This window comes from Callorhinus ursinus, unplaced genomic scaffold (assembly GCF_003265705.2).
Source record: "Callorhinus ursinus isolate GAN/ISIS: 27379988/994484 unplaced genomic scaffold, GSC_fseal_2.0 scaffold13, whole genome shotgun sequence".
Taxonomy (NCBI): Eukaryota; Metazoa; Chordata; class Mammalia; order Carnivora; family Otariidae; genus Callorhinus; species Callorhinus ursinus.
The window spans coordinates 33377333-33397568 of NW_027397075.1; the positions used below are offsets into that span (position 1 = coordinate 33377333).

At 47.3% G+C, this 20236-nt stretch overlaps 1 protein-coding gene across 6 annotated transcripts in view; it reads right to left on the bottom strand.

The window, feature by feature from the left end:
• The window catches only part of TNR (tenascin R), a 432595-nt gene that overhangs the window by 44462 nt on the left and 367897 nt on the right, over positions 1-20236 (bottom strand). For all 6 annotated transcript variants that reach the window (XR_012380546.1, XR_012380545.1, XM_073900051.1 and 3 more), the window contains 4 exons: positions 15277-15462; positions 3111-3200; positions 1769-2032; positions 898-1167 (listed from right to left, as the gene is read on the bottom strand). Coding sequence is in view for 4 of the 6 variants with exons in the window: in XM_073900051.1 (XP_073756152.1) it covers positions 898-1167; positions 1769-2032; positions 3111-3200; positions 15277-15462 (810 nt within the window). In the remaining 2 variants the exon portion in view is untranslated. The remainder of the gene's footprint in view (positions 1-897; positions 1168-1768; positions 2033-3110; positions 3201-15276; positions 15463-20236) is intronic.

Sequence of the window (20236 nt, forward strand, 5' to 3'; positions counted from 1 at the left end):
GGGAATATTTGAACAACATGAAGTCAAGTTGGCAAGCTCTGTGCTGTGCAACAACTACTACCTGTGTGTGAATGCCAACTGGGAAACTTCCTTTAAGTTCATATGTTTTGCTTTGAACTGGGAGTAACATGGCCGTTTTCTCTGGAGCAACTTCTCTTGGACAAACCCAACTGTTTCTCTTATTTTTTTAGCAGCCACCTACGGTTCAATTTGGAAAAACTGCCTATTGAGTCTAGAGGGATTTCAGAGCACAAGTCCAAAACAAATCCACTTTCCTAAATTGCATTTCATCTGTACTGGATACTTCATTTTTTTGACTACTGGGGGATCCCAGGGTTGAAACCAACTAGTGCTTAATCCACTTGTCCAGTTTGTAAGTTCTTGTTAGTTAGTATGTAGGAAACCAGAAAAATACACGTCTTCACCCACATGCACACTTATATCTGGGATTGTATCTGAGAATGATGAGACAAGAATGATCCAATTCATCTCAGGGTGCTGTGTTTTCCAAACAACATGAAAATCAACCCCATTTTCTGTCTCAGGTTCGCACATAGTTGCGTGCTGGTCCCATATAATTTTGAGGAAGCATCATTTGTATGAGTGACCTTACTGAGCAGTCAAGAGATGGGTTTTCCTCTTGGAGGTTAGCTCTCTTCAGGCTGGTAGTGTGAGAACCTCTGGACCAATGCATTCAAACCCGGGCCTCCTCAAGACATTGAGTCCATCCTACCTTCCAAAAGGAAGTTTCCCATCTTATACATTTTGTGCAACCCTCTCTAGCCAAGTGAGGCAGTCCCCTACGACTTGGGGATTTCTCTTTGTAAATTTCATTGACTTGTTAAAGACCTCGTAGGAACTCCCTTCACCACCTACTGTCAAGTCCTCCAGCCTCACCTGTGGTGATGGAGCCCACAATGGGCTCAGAGGTCACCGTGCCGTGGACTGCCACCAGGTTCACAATGTACTCAGTGGCCGGCTGCAGACCCATCAGGACAGTATGCCTCTTGGTAGCATCCAGGGAGACCTCTGTCATCTCTTCTTCTTCATCCCGAGGGCTGTAGTTCAGAATGAGTCTGTCTGCTGGAGGGGATGGGTCACTCCAGGTTATGTTTACGCTGGAGGAGGTCACGTGAGAAAAGTGCAAATGGGAGATGGGGCGGAAGCCTGCAAAGCAGAGGAGATGATGGTTCTGAAACATATGTGAGGTGTGGGACCCTGGGCTAGAAGAGCCAACTGACTGAAGCAATCTGTTTTCCTTGTAAACTAGGACTACACCTTCACTTGCTGACTCACAGCTTCCACCTTCTCACTCTCCAGTCCTGTCCACTCTCTTTTCTCCAAGCCACATACTGAAAAATGAATGCCCTCAGCAGGGTAAAACCTCTGTGAGTTATTCATAATACTCACCCAGGATTTAAAATCTTTATCCTGGGAGAAATTTAACATGATTGCCTGGATCCTCTGAATGCCCACTGATTTAGTGCAGGCAGGGGAAGATGAACAGAATCAACCCCTTTGTCCAGGCCGTAGAAAACCAGATACAAATTTTCTGGCATGTAAGTAGCTTTGCTCATCTCTCCCCCTTATTTCCAACCATTCCATCTTGATATATTTATTAATTTCTCCTCTATCTCTTCTTTCTCTACCCACATTCCACCTTCTCTAAACAAAATGGGGTATTCAAAGAGTGGGTTGCCTAGATGACCTTCTTGTACAAAGATCCATTAATCCCTGAACCCATTTGGAATTTCTGCTATCCTGGTACCTGTGAAGGCATCCACGGTGGACTCGAAGCTTTGCTGCCGACCCCTTTCAGCAGTGATTGAAATGATGTACTCTGCTCCAGGCTCTAGATCTGTCAGTGTGTATGAGGTCCTGTCCTTAGGCACAGTGACTTCTGAGGCAATCCCGGAGGAAGGGGTAAAAGTAATTCGGTAGTGATCAATGGGGCCGCTGGCCTTGGTCCAGATGAGAGAGATGGAAGTTTCCGAGGAGGCTGTCACCATAAGGTCTCGGGGACTGTCAAGTTCTGTGGATCAACATAAGTGGCTTATTTTACACAAGTTCCATAGATCGGCCAGTATTTATTGGAATTGGACCTCCCTGTGGATTTCTAAGCTATCAGCAGGCCTGTTGACCACGATGATTAGGTTCTCATTGCTGACAATTATCTCACATTTTTTTGAGCACCTTCTCTTTGAAAGATGGCCAAGGGCTTGGTATATAGATGGACAATTTGCATAAAAGCATTAGTAGGTCCAACACCACTAGAATAATTCACCTCTGGGACAAAGCTGGCTGCTGGTTGTCAAGCTCTCCATACTCATTTTTCTCACAGTCTTTTTCAGCAAGCCAACCAGGGTAAAATAGAAGCCACCATTAAGTAAGGATATGCCATCCCTGGCAACAGTAGCTATCCCTGTTCCTGAGGCCATTTTGATTGACCTGGCCATGGGTGTACAAGTCTGAGAACTCCTGGGGACCCATGTCCTTGTGGTTCTCTAGAGAAGTTTTCTATACTAGAATGAGCCTTGGGACAGGGAATGGTTCAAAATCCCCAGCTCAGTCCAGGCTGCCTGTACCTAAGGTAATAGAGTGACTTTGAAATTTACCCAGAATTTGGAAGCAAATCTTCTGGATCCAGAATAACAAGGGTCTCAGGTGGACTTTTCCATTGTCCTTAGATTTAATGGGTTGTTTCCAAATCTAAACCTTTATCCTTGTGGCCTTTCTGAGGGCTTCTGTCATGCATGGTGAGGGACATCACATTCTGCCTGTTCTGGGGTGGTCTAGAAAGAAATAGGACCTGTTATGACACTAACCGATTTGGAATTTTCTACCTCTGTGGGCAGGCCCTTCAGACCATGGGAGATGTGCATAGATCTGTGGGGAAGAGAAGGAGACTATCCTGCATGTTGATGTCAGAGGTTAGGCACAGAGATCAGAGATCTGCAGGTAGACGTTGTTTCTAGGCTGATAACTGTCATCCAGGGACCTGTTCATTAAGGGGCATTGCCTTCTGACTAAGCCTTGCCAGGACAAGCCTCCATGGCTTCTTAGGCCTACAGAGTATCCTGGTCTTCTTCTGCACCAATCCTCCTACTCACCAGTCCTGGCATTCATGGTGGCTGGTACACTTTGCTGTGAGTTCATGACAGCAGATATTCCAACTCCATACTCAGTGCCAGGCACCAGATCTGTCAGTAGATGCAGAAACAAACATTATTCCATGTGTGTGTCAGTGGTGGGGAAGGCAGAAAGGAGGGAAGCAAATGAGCTTAGATTCCTGTTCCTATCTTATGTTTAGTCCTTCCTGAATCTCCTCCTAATTTTACCTAGTACGAAATCCCAATTTCACCACTTAGGAAATCCATACCAAGTTAACAGGATGAATTGCTCAGTGCAGAGCTTCCTTCTTGCTGCTGACCTTGGAAAGGCAGTGAGGCTGCCCTTGTTGGTGACTTTCAGAAATGTGCTCTCCTGTGGAAGGTCTCCCCGTGTTACTTAGAGTCTCAGGTTGGCTACAACTGGTGAAGGGAGTTCTTGTATAAGCTGTGAATTGAAGGATTGTGTGGACATGGGCCTTTAAAGCATTTCTTGAACATTGTGTGTGAACATCAACTGCACCTTTTAAAGGACTGAAACCATAAGGGGACTCCAGGATCCCTTCTAGGGAGCAACACTGCTTTCTGAGCACAGACTATCAGGCCTTTAATGTAGGGACAGGCAGAAGCCCTGTGGCTGTGGGTTCCCTACCAAGGTCGGTAATTCAGATCCCAGGGTACTTGAAGTTATGGATTCAATCTTAGGATTTGAAGTTATGGATTCAATCTTAGGATGGGGACTGCGGCAGATGGAAAAGATGCAAAAATTGTCCAACTAAAGGATATAAGCTTCTTTGGGGAAATCCTTTGGGGGTTTAATACAAAGAATCACTGGGAGCCTCCCAGGATATCTGTAATTATTGGGGGTGTTTCCATACTCTCTCCCACATTCATTTTCAGACAAAGTGGTTTGACCAGCATATTAAATTCCTATTGCTGCTATAACAAATTACCATAATTTAGTGGCTCAAAACAACATAAGTCTATTATTGTGCAGTTCAGCGTTCAGCAGGTCTGAAGTCTAAATGGTTCAGCAGGGTCGCAGCCTCTGGAGGCTCTGGGGGAGAAATCATTTCTTTGCCTTTTCCATCCTCTATGGGCTTCCTGCATCCCTTGGCTTGCGGTTCCTTAATCCATCTTCAAAGCCAAAGCACCGCATTTTCAAGCCTGTTTATCTCTCCAACCTCTGTGTCCATTGCCCAATCTTCTACTCTGAGTGATCTTCCTGTATCCATCTTTTTTTTTTTTAAGATTTTATTTGTCAGACACAGACAGAGAGCGGAGAGAGCACAAGCTGGAGGAGCGACAGGCAGAGGGAGAAGCAGGATCCCCACTGAGCAAGAAGCCCGATGCAGGACTCAATCCCAGGACTTTGGGATCATGACCTGAGCTGAAGGCAGACACTTAACCGACTGAGCCCTTCTTCTTACATTGGCTCCACCTGTATAACTTAATCACATCTACAAATTCCTTTTTGCCATGGAAAATGACAGAGTCATGTGTTCCTGGGATTAGAACTTGGACATCTTTGGAGGCCATTATTCTAGCATCAAACAAGCATCAAATTTGCCCTTGTTTACTAGAAGTGGGACTGTAGAAAAATACAAGATCAAATCATTACCTATGCAGCCCCCCGTGATGAGTCTGAGTGCTTCTGGTAGGCATTTGTGGGAGGGGGGCTCTGTGTGGGCCCACAAGAGCCCTGGCTTGATGATCATGCTATTCTGCATTTATATAACATATGTTCTTTTCAAAATACCTGAATGTGATTTGACCCTCACCACAACCTGAGGAGTGGGATAGGGAGTCTTTTCTTCATCTGCATTAGTTTCTTGTGGCTGCCATGACAAATGATGACAACAGGGTGGCTTACAACAACAGAAATTTATTCTCCCCCAGTTCTAGAGTCTAGAGGGCCCAAATCAAGGTGTTGATGGGCAGGGATCCTTCCAGAGGCTCTAAGGGGGAGAATCTTTCCTTGCCTCTTCCAGCTTCTGGTGGTCGCCGGCCATCCAGGGCTTCCCTCACTTGTAGCTGCATCATTCCAGGCTCTGCCTCTGTTGTCACATGGTGTCTTAGTCAGCTCAGGCTGCTGCCACCAATGGCCATAGACTGGGTGGCTTAAACCACATTTATTTCCCACAGTTCTGGAGACTGAGAAGTCCAAGATCAGGGTACCAATAGATCTGACATAGGATGAGACCTCACTTCCTGATTCATAGATGGCTATCTTCTTGCTGTATTCCCACACAGTGAAAAGAACAAGAGAACTCTCTGGGGTCTCTCTTTTATAAGGGCACCAATCCCATTCATGAGGGTTCCTTGCTCATGATTTAATCATCTCCCAAAGACCCTATCAGTTAATATTACATTGGGAATGAGGTTTCCAACATATGAATTTTGGGGTGACACAAACATTCAGTCTGTAGCCTATGGCATTCTCCCTGTATGTCTGTGTCTTCTCCCTTCTTATGAAGACACTGGTCACATTGCATTTAGGGCCCACCCAATCTGTTTTGACCTCTTTTTAATTTGATTTCATCTGTAAAGACCCTGTTTCCAAATAAGGTCACATTCACAGGTTCCAGTTGGACATGAATTTGGGGGGGCACTATTCAAACCAGTACACCATTATATTATAAAAAGAAACTAAGCAAAGATTCAGGGCTTTTAGGGGGAATGGAATGTTCCACCCTGCCCCCAATGTCATCGCTTCCCCTGAGCAGCTATGACTTCCCCTGGATCCCTGAGGTAATAGGAATGATTTTGACAGGAAATGCATCGAGCAAACTTTCCTTAACAAACGGCTTTTTATTTTTTAAAGATTTATCATTTATTTTAGAGAGAGAGTGTGTGTGGGGAGGGGCAGAGGGAGAGGGAGAGAGAGCATCTTAAGCAGACTTCCCGCTGAGCACAGAGTCTGACGTGAGGCTCAATCTCAGAACCCTGAGATCATGACCTTAAGATCACGACCTGAGCTGAAACCAAGAGTCGGATGCTTGACTGACTGCACCCCCTCACCACGTGCCCCACAAATGGCTTGGTTTAATGAAGGGGAATGCTGCATGGTAGCCAGAGGGTTCTGTACCCACCTCCTCAGTATAGCTTTAGTACAGTTGATGCAATAAATCCCTCCATGCTTGAGTATGGCAGAACCACCAGGCCTTACTGACCAGGCTCCCTTGAAGGAGTGCATTAGAACCAGCCCTCTTTTGTCTTTCTCAAACCAGCTCCATCCACTTCTCAACCCTTCGTTCTTTCTCTAAAATGTCAACACCAGTGGAGGTCAAGTTTGTAGTCTGACAGACTTTGAGGTCTGTGGTGCTTACATTAACATTCAGGCTCGGCCACTTTCTACTGGTGTTAACTTTGATACTTGATATCTTTGAGCTTCAGTTTCTGTAGAATGGGAAGAGCAATGGTGTGTATCTCGGAGGGTCATCATGAGGATGAAATGAAGTACAGTGCCTGGCCCGTCCTGATAGTAGCCAATATCATTATTATCTTGCTCAGAGGACTATTCCAAGATCTTGAGTCTTTTTTTGTGTGCCCCAGGCAGGTCCAAGGTAGTCCTCGGCACACCTGTCATCAGTTTGCTGAGGCTTACCCTGTTGGCTCCAACGAAATCAGTGATTCAGGGAGTCCACCTGTCAGTGAAGAGCCGGATCCCTGGCTGGGTGGAGTACCTGTCACTAGATTTAGTGGGTGATTGTAACACCCCCAGAGCCATTCCAAGCACACATTTATCTCTGTCAATATGTTCGACGAGCCCCAGGTACATCCTTGGTTGGAGAAATTAGATTACCTTTGGGACATAAACTACTTTTTTTAGGCATCTGATTGGAACCTGCAATTGCCTGTAATGAAGTAGAAATTCTCTGACGTAGATGATGGGTGACAGATCGAGGGAGTAAGACAGAAATTATATGTTGCCAAACGGATCTAACATGTAATGTTTTCATCTGGGTTTCTTATTTATGAAGCTTAAATGAAATGTTCAATAATTTACAGTGGAATCATCTTTTCCCAGGAAACGGCAGAGCAGAATTTAAAGTACTCTCGTCCCAGGCTTTCTGTCTAGGGGATGGGAAAGTGGGACTCGTTTATGGGTTCCTGCCTGCTACTTCCCTTTGATTTTCTGTAGCTTTCTTCCTGTGCTACAAGTGAATTGTTGCTCTTTGCTAGCAGGTAAAATGCAGTTCTGCTGGAAAAGAAAATGTGTATTGGAGGCACATCCAGCACACTTATACATCAGCATTCTGTGGACTCCTAGGGATTTCTCACTTTTTAAAGACCCCATTGCTCTCCATCAATGCTCCCTTTATCTTTCCATCCACCTTCTGAAAGTGGTGGCACATGAATGGCTCTGTTGCCTTGCTTCATAATAGCTCAGAAAATTCATCCCATAGGAAACCACCACTCTCCATGCTTTATAGAACTTCCTTTGTTCAGCTTGGAGGCTGATGCTTTTCTCAACTCTTTCATGGCACACCCATTCTTCTCTGAACTCCCAAAGCACGCAGTTCATTCACTCACCAAACATTACTGAGGACTTCCTTTGTGCCGGGTGAGCTGAATGGACATCACCCTTACCCTTCCTTTAATGACATAAAAAGAAATCTGTACTGAAGGAGGAAATTATTTATTGAGCACCCATAATATGCCAAGCACTGAGCTGCATGCAGTAGGTAATGTAGAAGAATAGGGAGGGAAGAAAGGAGGGATAAAAATTGAAGGCAATTTTTTTGAGTGTCTGATGGTCAAGAGTCCTAATATTAGCTATAGTTTCTTAAAGACTGTACCTATTATCTCGTTTAATTCCCCTGCAGCTCTGCTGGGCGGGCATTACTGATGAACAAATAGAGGCTTGGAGAAGTCCATTCCTTGACTGAGGTCGTGAGGCTAATAGACAATAAAACTGGCTTTGGAACTCAAGTCCTTTATTTTTTTCTGAACTATCATAGCATTGTCCCTGTCCCTAAGAATCTTACAGGCTCGTGGAGTGGAGGGGAGTGGAGTAGCAGATTGGAATTTGAGGAATTTGGCACTACACCAAGGCTTGCTAGCTAAGGAAAGGGATGAGATCAGCATGGGCAGTAGTGACCAGGGGAAGCTTTCTAGAGAAGTGACTCGAGTTGAACCTTGAAAGCTAGCCAAGATTAGGAAAGGTAGAGGGAAGGAGATATGGAATGCTCTGGTGGGCAGGATGGGACACGGGAGCAGGAAGAGATTAATTAGAGCTGAAGAACAACAGGAATGAGCAAATTCTTCCCTGCACTGCAAGGACCGTGGGTGATGAAAGTAGAATGACTCACTTCCCCCTATTTAGGAGACTTATTCTTCTAGCTTCCTGCTGCTGGCAGGGAAGTCGTGGGGGGAAGCAGGCCCAAGCAGCTGAGATTGCTCCCTCTTCCCAGCCAAAAAACATGAATAAGACCCCTGGGATTCAGGTGGACCCATAGAAATAGGGACCTTTCCATCTCCAAATCCCTGGGCTCGTCTCCCGAGAACTTTAAACCTCCATTCTTCCAAACTGGGGCGAGGGTTAGTGCATTTACAGGACACCTGCTCTCAAAGGGAGGGGCAACCTGAAGACCCTCTGTGCCCAAAGAGTTTGTAGACCATCTCTCAGTTTTTACAGCAGTCATGTGACTATACTGTTACTTTAGTTTTCATGTCGGTCTCCTCACTAGACTCTTAGGTCTTGGGTCAAGGGGTTTGATTTTTTTATGTAATTCAGTGCATAGCATAGTGAAAGGAATATATCATGCACAGAAGCAGTGTAGCCAGGGTGCTGGGACCACTGGGAAGACTTATGAGGGGATGTCTCAACTGGGTTTTGAAGGATCAGAGGTATTTAGGTAGAGAAAGGGCATCACAGGCAGAAGGAATAATAGATGCAAAGGGGGACCTGGTGAAATAATTCATGAAAACCAGGGAGCTAATGTAGGGCCCCTGACAGCAAAAGTTCAGCAGTAGAATTTTTGTACTAGAGATTTCATAGTTGGGAAATATTTGGAGACAACAGAAGATCTTCTGAGAACCCCTGAAATCACACCAGATGGGCAACAATCTACTTTTTAATATAATGGGGGTCTAAGCTCCCAGGCTCCCCATCCTTATTTTCCTAGGTGATGGTAGATGCTTCTCCAGGGTTACCTGAATGAATCAGGCTTTGGAGGCCATCTACCTGCTTTTTGAGTGTGCTGTCTTTAAGGACTGGCCCCACAAACCTATATTAAAATAATAATAACAATACTAAGGAACATTCTTCAATACAACTCTCTTGTTGCGAATGAGATTAATAAGAAACATGGCTCATCACCTCCTGTCTTACAGGAACATCCCATCTCTGGGTCTTCACTGTGAACAAGCACTTCCTGCTGAAGAAGCCAAAGCTGGAGATGAAAAATTCCCACCTGGTTTTCTCCTGGTTCCCTGGTCCCAGTCCTTTAACACAAATAAGGGGACAGATGCTCTTATGCACCAGCTCTGTGAGGAGGAGGGATGTGGAGGCTTCTGCCCTTTCTCTTCTTGGGTCTCTGCAGCCCACTTCCCACTTTCTGGCCCCTGAAAGGTGGCACCTTGTTCAGAGGGCGCCTTACCAAAGTGGCCACTTGGGGTCACTGTGACTTCACCTGAAGGAGGCTGAGCACAGTCTGGCCCAGGCCACGGGCCCATTGCCCGACTCCTCCTACTCCTCCTCAGAAGAGCCTCAGGGAGTTGAAGGTCTGGCACTTGGTCTGGTGTTTGTGCCCTGGCACATCAGGGAGTGCAGACAGGGTGAAGTGAACATCAAGTGCCTTGGTCAGCACTGGTTTGCCAGCTGGACGTCCCTGGGAGGCTCAGATTTCTTCATGGAAAATCCTCCTGTGGACAAGCACATCTACCTTTGCACCTGGAGGAACCCACCTTCTCACCCTTAGACCCTCATTTAAGCCCCAGGAGAAAATGTGGTTTTGGGTAGAGGCTACTGTTCCAAGTCCCCGGCAAAACCAGTGGCCTTGAAAGTGGTCCCTCATACGCCCGACTTGCAGTGTCAGCCTTGTGCGTGTGTGTGAATGTGTGCCTGTGTGTGTGAGTGTGTCATGTGTGTCTGGCTGTGCGTCTTTGTTTTCTTGCAATCCTGTGTTGTACCGTGATGTCTGTGGGAATCTTCAAGGGTTTCCTAAGCCTGGTGGATGATTTATCTGATTGGCAGTCTGTGGCCTGGGGATGGAGTTAGTCACGAGGCAGAGAGGGGCAGTTGGGTGGGAAGTGCCATCAGGAGGCTCGTAGGCAGACACCCCAGGGGGTTGCTCAGGGCTGTGATGAACTGGCTCTGGGGGGCTGGGTTAGAGCCCATGCTCACATACTCATAGGGACTAGCTCCTTTGACCTTTCTCTTGGTCACAGGGCTCCTCAAGTGTGGGCGCCCATTCATGGGGGGGCACCAGGCAAGAACGTGTAGTTAGCTGAGGACAAACCCCTTTTCCCTCTTGGCAAAGCACTGAAGCCGCAGGCCTTTCTGAGGACAGCTAGAGAGGGGTCACCTCAGAAAAAGAGCAGTATTTCTCATTTGCATGGGTCTGAGGCAGGATTTTTTGAGCAAATTCCAGTCAAGGAAAGGAGAATCTCCTTCTTTCCTCAGAGTCACCCACATCTCCCCCCTCTTCCACTCAGAGTTTTCTACAGGGTGTGTTATTTTCCACTGTTAACCAAAAAACAGTGGTGGTGTCCGTCCCTGGTTAAGTGCTACCCATTCTAACCTCAAGGTCCCTTGATGTGCCCATAAAATATCTAACACTCAGGACCCCTCTGGGACTCCGGGTCTGGTACACAGGCCAAGCACACATCATCCCGGGGGAGAGGCTGAGCCTAAAAATGTTATCATTAAGGACACAGAAGCCACCGGAGCAAAGAAAAAAAAAATCATTGCAGACACCGAGTCTGTGGTTCAGAACCAAATTCATACTCCCAAGGGAATTCTCTGGGCATCGAGTGGAGAGAATAATGGAAGAGAAATGCTTGGCATTTTGTGCCTGAGCCTGTCCTCTGTGCTGCCCAGGAGGAGGGATGTGAGGGGGGCAGGCTCTGCTGGAGGCTGCGTGCTGCGAGCCCTCTGCCTGACTCAAAGGCGCTGAGAGTCTGCGAGCGCCGGTGGCCCACGGTGGAGGGGAAATGGTGGCTGTGAAGATGAGGGCTTCTTCCGGGAGCAGCAAGTACAGATGCCACAGGATGGCGGGGCTTAGAGCCAGCCAAGAGAGGAATGGGAGTGTGAACTTGTCCTGGGCAGAGGCCAGCTTGCTGAGGATCCAGTCTGAGCTTAGTGGGGATTCAAAACCAGAGACGGTCAAATGGCTGTTGGATGTTCTCCAGGAACCAGTCTTCATACAGTGCTGGTATATGTAGATATGTGTGACTTCATTTCATCCTCCCAACAACCCCAGGAGAAAGACACTATGTCCTTTGGACCAGGAAATGGGAGCATGGGACGTTGAAGAAATTTGCCCCAAATGCACATTTCCCAAGTTAGTCTCAAACCTGAGTGGGCAACTTCAGAAGCCACTGAATGAGCACTTCTCACCCACTAATGGGCACCTAAATCCCCTGGGGGTCTTCTAGAATGCAGGCTCTGATTGGGAAGATCTGGGAGGGGGGAGAGGGTAAACCCCCTCCCCGTGATGCCTTGCTGCTGGTGCCCACACCCCTCTGTGAGAGGCACATTTCCTGCTCTGTGCTACACCCATTACAGGAAGTCCTAACCCCGCCATTAGTTCACAGACCTCTTCCTCCTCCATGTCATCACCATCATCAGCCACATATGGAGTTTGCTATGTGAGAAGTACTACTTTACTCTTATTAAACACATGATCTCATTAAAGCCTTATCAGCCTCATCATGACACTACGAGCTAAGTGGTGTTATTCCCGTTTTATAGAAGACAAAACAGAGGCTTAGAAAGGTTAAGTCGGTTATCCCAAATCACACAGGAAGTGGCTGTGCCTGGATGCAGGGTCCAAAGTCCTGGCTCTTAACAAGTACCACAGAACAAAGCATTCAAATAAAACAGGCAAGACACAAAGGGACCTTATGCTAGGAGTCTCAATTATTATTATTTTTCTTTCTCTTTTTAAAAACATTGAGATAAAAATTGACATAAAGCATTAGTTTCATGTGTACAACATAACAATTCAATATTAGTATAGGAAATGGTCACCAAAATAAGTCTAGTTAACATCCATCACCACATAGAGTTCCAATATTTTCTTTTGATGAGAATTTTTAAGATTTGCTTTCTTAGCAGCATTCATATACACAGTCGAGTATTATTAACTGTGGTCCCCACGCTGTACACTGCATCCCCATGACTTATTTAATAACTGGAAGTTTGTGCCTCTGACCGCCCTCACCCACTTTGCCCACCTCCTGACAATCCCCAATCTGTTCTCTGTATCTGTAGGTTCCCCAGTTGTTCTTGACTAGGAGATAGGAAAAGTTCAGATGGGGAGAGTGGGAGGTATCTACATTCTCTTTCTGGCCAGGGATGAAGTGCTACAGGTGAGCCTGAAGTGCCCTTCCCACCCGGTGGCCAGGGTCTTGCTTTATACATGCAAACAAATGACTTCTTTGGAGCCAGAAAACAAAACAAAACATAACACAACACAGGCCTCAGAGGCTGAAAAACTCTCCTCTTTAGGGTCCAAGTTGGGGAGTGAGGGAAAGAACACAAGTTATCTAGAGCTGGGATCAAACGTCTCCCACCTTTTGCCTTCCCTCCTGCGTGGTTGGTTCTTCTCTTCCCCTAGACACCACAGCAAGAGAGCCAACAACCCTTGTAATTCGCATCTCAGCAAGTACAGACACACTTGATTTCCTTACATGCCTATAATTCCTTCTTAAATCACATAAAGCTATTTGCCTTTATAAATCTCCCCAGCAGTGAGCTCCCCAGGATAATTATGTGTAATATATATTTATAGTTTTATTTCACAAGCCTGACTCTGATCAAAAAATTGACCTAGCTAAGCCCACTCCTCAGTAATAATTTTTCCATTCCGTGTAAGTCTACAGCATTTATGTCTTGACCGTCCTTTGCATTTCAGTTCTTTAGTACCAGTAGCCATGCAATGGGAGGTTTTTGGCAAGTCTCCAAAGAGCTGCCTTTGAGCCACAGCTGTGCCCCTTGCTGGCTTTGTGAGCTTGGGCAAGTTTCCGAACTCTCTGAGCCTCGATTTCCTCATCCATAAAGTGGGGATGGTAACATCTGTCACGAGGTCATTGCAAAGATTACGTGAGGGTGCCCGGAATAAGGCAGATGATGAATGAAAGTAGAATCTTCTTTGCCAGCCGTGGGAAATAATAACGAGGATGTGTCTGGAGTCTTCTCTATACCACTCATGATTTTATGGCATATTCTCCCTCTGAACAACTAGCCATCATTTTTGTAAATTGCTAATTGCCAAATTAGCCTGCGGCTCTAGGCAGCGACGGGCTGCATTTAGACTCAGTTCCCTCCTGCATCATTTCAGTTTTTTTTTTTTTTTAGCTTAATCTTTGTGAATGTCTCCATCTCTCTGTAGAGGGCTTTACGCCAGCTGGTGTGTTCCTGCTATGTTTAATTCACCCCCATTAACCTGTTTGGTCAGCATATCTTTCCATCTCCTTGCTGGGCTTCTAGGAGTGCGTCTGTCTGGAAAAAGCATTTATTATATTTACTTTAACTGGCCTCATTTTGCAAGGCAATCTGGGAGGAAAGCAACTTTGATGATACTGCCCTTGTTTACTGTGTGCACTCTGTGCTATGTGTCCCTTGTCTACTAAGATGGTAAATGCTTTTGCAGGAAGCCAAGACACAAGTTAAACAGTGTCTCTGTGAGCACACTTCCGGCCCCTGGGCAGCTGCTTTGCACCGTCTCCTTCACCTGGAAACCATGGCCCACATTTCAATCAAGTCCAGCGGGCAGGTTTTCCTGGATGGGTGTGTCTAAGGGCCAGGGAGGAGCATTGGCTGGGGCCCACATCCCCATGGGGAGAGAGAGTGCTCCCCAGCCATGTGGCATGGTGACCTAGGGTCTTGACTTCGTTTGTGCCATCACCAGCTCACCCTTTGATTCCAGCAGAGCCACCTGACCTATCTCTGCCCCTGACCTTGTCCCCCTCCCCCCGCTCTCCATGCAGCAGCTGCATATATGGATCATTACATCACCTTCCTTAAAATCCCTCAATGACTCCCCATTGCTCTCAAGAATAAACTCAAACTCTTTATGGGGTGTATAGGCATGAGCAGGCTCTTACCCTATCTTGTAGTCTATGCCCCCATAGTGAATGTTTGCACTTTCTTTCATCCATCCTTCCATCCATCCATCCATCCATCCATCCATCCATCCATCCATCCTTCCATCACTTATCTAGGACCTAGTGTTAGACAGTTCTCTGGACACTGGGGAGACAATAATGAGCAAAATTAAATATGGTCTCATTCATAGAGCTTTAGATTTAGGGCGGACACTGACAATGGAATAATCATACCCAAAAGCGTACAGTGATAACTTGAGCAGCGCTGTGAGGATAGTGGTCACCAGAGAGATGAGGCAGCGGGACAGGATGACCTGACCTCACCTGGGGACTACATAGTCTCCCCAGGAAGTGACAAGTGAACCAGGGAAGCAGGCATAACTGGGTGAAGAGGGTAGTTGGAGAGCCTGACAGGCAGTGGGAACGGCATGCGCCAAGCCCCATGACAGCAGGGAAAAGGTGTTTGAGGAACTGTCTGATGCAGACCTGTGGTCCTGGAGCAAGGGGAGCACCAGGGGATGCAGGAGGGAGGGGAGACCAGGGGATGCGGCCACACTAGGGCTGGGGGTTATCTCAGGAGCAATGGGAAATCCCTGCAATGTGTGCAGAATGGGACAGCATCATTGAAGAGATCACTGAGGGTGTGAAGAGGACATTGTGGGGGTTAGGAGAGAATATGCGGAGGCTTTTTGCAGTGGTGAAGACGAGACTTAGTAGTAGTTTAGGCCAGGTGACAGCAGATAATGGAGAGCAGTAGACATGTGATAGGTACTTGAGAGATTGAATGAGTGGGATCTGGCGATGGCTGGATGGGGATTGGGTGGACCGGGGAGAGAGCTGTGAGAGTGTGGACTGGGGAGCCGACGTGCCCCTGGAGCCAGGGTGTACTCACCTGTGAGGGTGGCTCTGGTGGTTGGACCGATGCTCTTGGGGACCAGCAGCTCGTGGTACTGCTCACCCGCCAGGGTGCTATACACAACCTTGTACTCCTGGACCTCTGCTTCGCTGTTGTCCCACTCGAGGTCAAGGCTGGTAGCCGTGTGTGAGCCCACCCGCAGGTTCTTGGGGGCGTCAATCTCTAAAAAGAGTTAGTCATCACCAAAATCACATGGGATAATGTGCATTTGTCATGTGCCTTGAAGTTTAACAAGTTTTGGGTTGAGAGCTCACATCTCCTGACCCTCTGCCTCCTGTTTTGACTGAACCTCAGGTCTGCCCTTGAGCTTTTGCTCTGCCAGGTCCATTGGTGGTTTGGAGACTTTTACGTGGGAGTTGGTTATCAACACGCTTTACACTTGCTCCATTTCCATTCAGGGAATGTTCTAGAATATTTCCTGAATGGATGTGGGGGTATCCTAGAAATTTAAAAATGAGCCAGTTATCGTAAGCTTGAAACTAAGTAAGGGAAACCCCAGCAAGAAAAAAATCAGAGACAGCTTCTAAGTGATTATGATGAAATACGGTAATATCAAATTTGGCCACCAGGCTAAAAGAAGACAGTTGATTGCAAGATTCTGAAGTATCAGCTGTCTTCCCCGGACTTACCTGCATAGACACTGCTGCAAGGTTTGTAGGAAATTAAGTAAACACATAGGGGATGTGATGTAGTGGAAAGAATATGGGCTTTGGGATCAGGGCTCAAGCTGAGCCCTAGCTCTGTCTCTTATTATAATGGGACCATGATCAAGTCTTTGGTCAAGTGAGGTGTCACTGGGCCTTGATGTCTGTATCTGTAAAATAGCCTAGTAATTGTACAGATAGGACAATGCATGTGAAGTATGTGGTGTGATGCCTGGTGCATAAACAGGGGCCCAGCCTTGGGAGGACTCCCTGTTGCTTCTGAAGCTTATCCTGAGTTCCAACAACATGGCCCACCCCAATGCTTGCTCTCTGGAGCTCCAGAGATTCCCATGCAAAGGAGAAACCACCAGCACACTGTCTCTCCCACGATCCAGAGGGGCCGATTCTCTCTCCCTGGACTGGTCATGTCCTCAGGCTTCTCTTGGCAAAAACAACACAAATAACTCACAGGGGAAGAAGGTGCAGCCATGAAAAACTGCTACTTAAAGATTTTTTAATAAGTTTTGTCTTTGGAACTTGAATTTAACTTTGACGTGGACCAGCCATTTGTTCCGAGAAAACCTCCAGGAGACTTCTAATTTGCAAATGCCAGGCAAGTATACACCGATTGTTCTTGGGGAAGAGGGGAACACTGTGAATCAATCTGAGTGCAACTGCTTCAGAGTGAGAAGTGTTCTGTTTAGTGATGTAAATTAGGTGAATCTTTTAGCAGATTTATGTCTCTGCAGCTTATTTTTCTGACAAATGTTTCTTTACTCAGTGTGGATTTAGCGTGCCGGATTCTGTGCATTCTGGACGTGCTGTGTGGATGGAGAGAGGAGTCAGATGGAGAGAGGAGCTTGGATACAGGGGCAGGTGGGAAGAATGGGCTTGAGCTGGACCCTAAGCCACTCAATCTTATGCAGGAGCAGAGGCTGGGATGAGGGACCCGACCTGGTGTGGGGTGTGTGGCCTGAATGGAATTGGAGTAAAAAAGAAGTTAGGGTTAGGGTTTAGGTTGACTCTTGTACCCACCTACTGCTCTTCACAACTAAAAATTCCAGACTTTGGAAACTATGGTTTTTGATTTTCTTGAGTTTTTTGGCCTTAGGACCTGCGCACTGTGGATAGGGGGCAGTGTTGTCTCTGAAGGGACCAGACGCTTTCCAGGTCCGTGATGCCAAAAGAGATCAATGCTGGGAATGAGGGCTTGGGAATGTTAGAGTAGGCAGTTAGTTAGGTTCTTACAGGATCCCTGGAGGCCAGCAAAGGGGAAGTCATGGCCAACTACAAGAGAGTCAGAGGCCTGACCTGACCTGGCAGCACCGGAGAACAAAACCACAAGAAACTGGATCAAACCAGACAGGCCCAAGATGGCTGACAAAGTAGGCCAAAGTTCACATTATTCTTTCATTAGACTACATTACTAAAATCTCCTCTCTAAGGGTGCTGTGACAGGAAACCACCCTGCTTCCAAGAAATCCCTGCCCCCAGTAATGAATATTCCACTTCCTTGTTAACAACTGTCAATAAAACATGGAGACCCAAACCCCAGTGGACACAGCTCTCCCTCAAGCTTGCCCGCTCTCAAGTCTCCAGAGTGTACTTTTGCTTTAATCAACTTTCCTGCTTGTACTGCTCATTGCTGTATTGTGTCTGTCCTTGAATTCTTTCTCATGGTTACACCAAGAGCCTCCAGTGACATCTTTTGGACAGGCTGGGTCACAGCCTCAGGGCCTGAGGTCTCCCCAGTCCACCTGGCAACAGGGAGAGGTCTTAGAAATGGGGTGGAGTGAAATGGTTTGCTCCCCTGGGTCTCTCTCTCTCTTTTTAAAAGATTTATTTATTTTAGAGAGAGAGCAGGAGCAGTCGGGGGTGGGGGGGGCAGAGGCAGAGGGAGAAAGAATCCTTAAGCAGACTCCCCACTGAGCATGGAGCCTGACGAGGGGCTTGATCCCAGGACCCTGAGATCATGACCTGGGCTGAAATCAAGAATCTGATGTTTCACTGACTAAGCCACTCAGGCCCCTCCCCTGGGTCTTGAAGCCTGACCTCTAGGAGGGATGACTCAAGGTCACCCCTCCCTGGGGGTAGGAGCTGGGCTGGTCTCTGTAATTCGTCAGCAAGCCAGGGGAAGGCAAAGACCGATGTCCAGGGGGACCCTGTGGAGACGCTTGGGGCTGTGGATTCTGGTAATAGCCACATCTAGTCTCCAAAACATAAATTAGACCAAGCATTTCTCCTGCTTAAAAATTGCCTGTTGCTTCCTATTATAAACTCCCGATTGTCCCCTGCACAGCTCTCTGTTTCTCAGACATTGTCTCACAAGACTTCGACCCTAATTCACTGTGCTCCAGTTGTACTGCCTTTTCTCTACTCCTGAAACACATCAAACTTACTCCCACCCCAGGGCCTTTGCACTGGCTGCTGCTTTTGCTGGCAGGCTCTTTCCTGGATCCTCACATGGCTTAGGTCACTTAGGTGTTGGTTAAAACTTCACTTCCTCAGTGAGGTGTTTCTGAATGATTCAATCCCATGCAGCCTTTCCTCTCCAGCATCCCTTTCACTTCTGAGCATAGCGCTCAGGATGGAAGGATCCTGTGTGTTTCTTTGCTTCTTCTCCCACTGGAATGTAACTCACAGGGACTAGGCTCTTGTCTATCTTGTTTATTCTGGAGCCTCAGTGCCTAGAACAGTGCTTGGCATCTGCTGGGTGTTCAGTACGCACATGCAAAGTGCCTGGATGAAAATTTTCAGTTTTCGGTGTTGTCTGCCACCTCAAAGCCTTTAGAAAAGTCTCGTTCAATATTTTGGCTGGGGGGGCTATGAGGATGCCTGGGGCAAGGTGGTGGTTCGCTGGCAATCTTAGGCATTCCTTGGCTTATAGAAGAATCACCCCAATCTCTGCTTTTTATCTTCACATGGCTTTCTCTCTGTGTACCTTCCTCTGTGTCCGAATTTCCCCTTGTTATAAGGACACATAGTCATCTTGAATTAGGGCCCACCCTAATGACCTCCTTTAATTTAGTCATCTGCAAAGACCTTGTTTCCAAATAAGGTCATATCTACAGGGACTGAGGGTTAAGACTCCAACATTTTTTTAGGGGACACAATTCAACTCATAACAGCATTCAAGAGAGATCTGGGGCATTCAGATTACAGCAGGAGCCTCTGCTTTGGCCAAATGCTCTGGAGGCCGAGTTTGGTGCCCTGAGGGATATGCTCAGAGAGAAGGCCTCCAATGGAGAGAAAGAGTCCTGGGGCTGCCTTCATGAAGGTTACTGAAGCCAGAGCCACCCGAGGCAGGGAGGTTTCGAGATTGACCTCTAACCACTGGCCTGCTCTCTCACCACTGTGCTCCCATCAGGGTGCTTTCCTTTTTGGGAGCAGCTCCAAGACCCAGGTAAATATCCCACTCACCATGCAGGGAACAAATCTCTGCTTTAATTGCCGGGGCAATTAGTGTGCTCCTAGTGTCGAAGACATCACCTGGAAAAGCACTTTGGCTAATTTGAATTTAACCGGAGTTCTGAAATGACTGAGGGCCCTACTGCGAGGGTCCGGGCCCCTCCACCCTCATTCAGCTGGCAGCCACCCCCCCACCCCCGCCCAGCTCCTCTGCAAAGCTCCTGGCGTCTTCCCGCCCCCGCGGCCCCTCCCCTGCTGAGTGGAGGGGAGCAGGTTGGAGGTGCCGACCAGGAGGCAGCCTCCTAACAGCTGCTGATCTGCCAGGCTACCAGAAACAGAATCACGCAGCAGTGAGCTGAAACTCAGGGGGAGCTCGGAGGAGGCAGAATGTAATTGTCTTGATTGGAATTTTCCTGGGCCACCAGCCAATCCTGCTTCCATCTTGTCGACCTAAACATCAAGAATTTGCCTTTCATCGTGCTGCTCGAGAGCGCTCTTCTCCTTTTCTGTCTCTTCAAACTCCTTATCTGAGCAAAGCACAAAGAAACCTCTTTTCAAACAAAAACCGTCTTGAAATTCAGAACAGAATGCAGGACTTGTGGTCCCCAGGAGATCCCACCACCCGAGTGAGTGGGTGGTGTTGTGGGGTGTGAGGGGTGACCGGGGGGAATGGCTGACCTTGAACTCTCCACAAAAGGACATCGTGTCAGGTCATGCTCAGCCCCGAGCAATGTGGATTAAGTGGAGGAGAAGAAGGAAAGAGAAATGGGCAGAATTTAGTTCCCCTTTTTTTTTTCTTCAGATGCATAGTCACTGGTTATCCCAAGATGTGTTCAGTAAACAATCTGACCCGCGATCCCCTGGGTGGGGTGGAGTCTGGCACA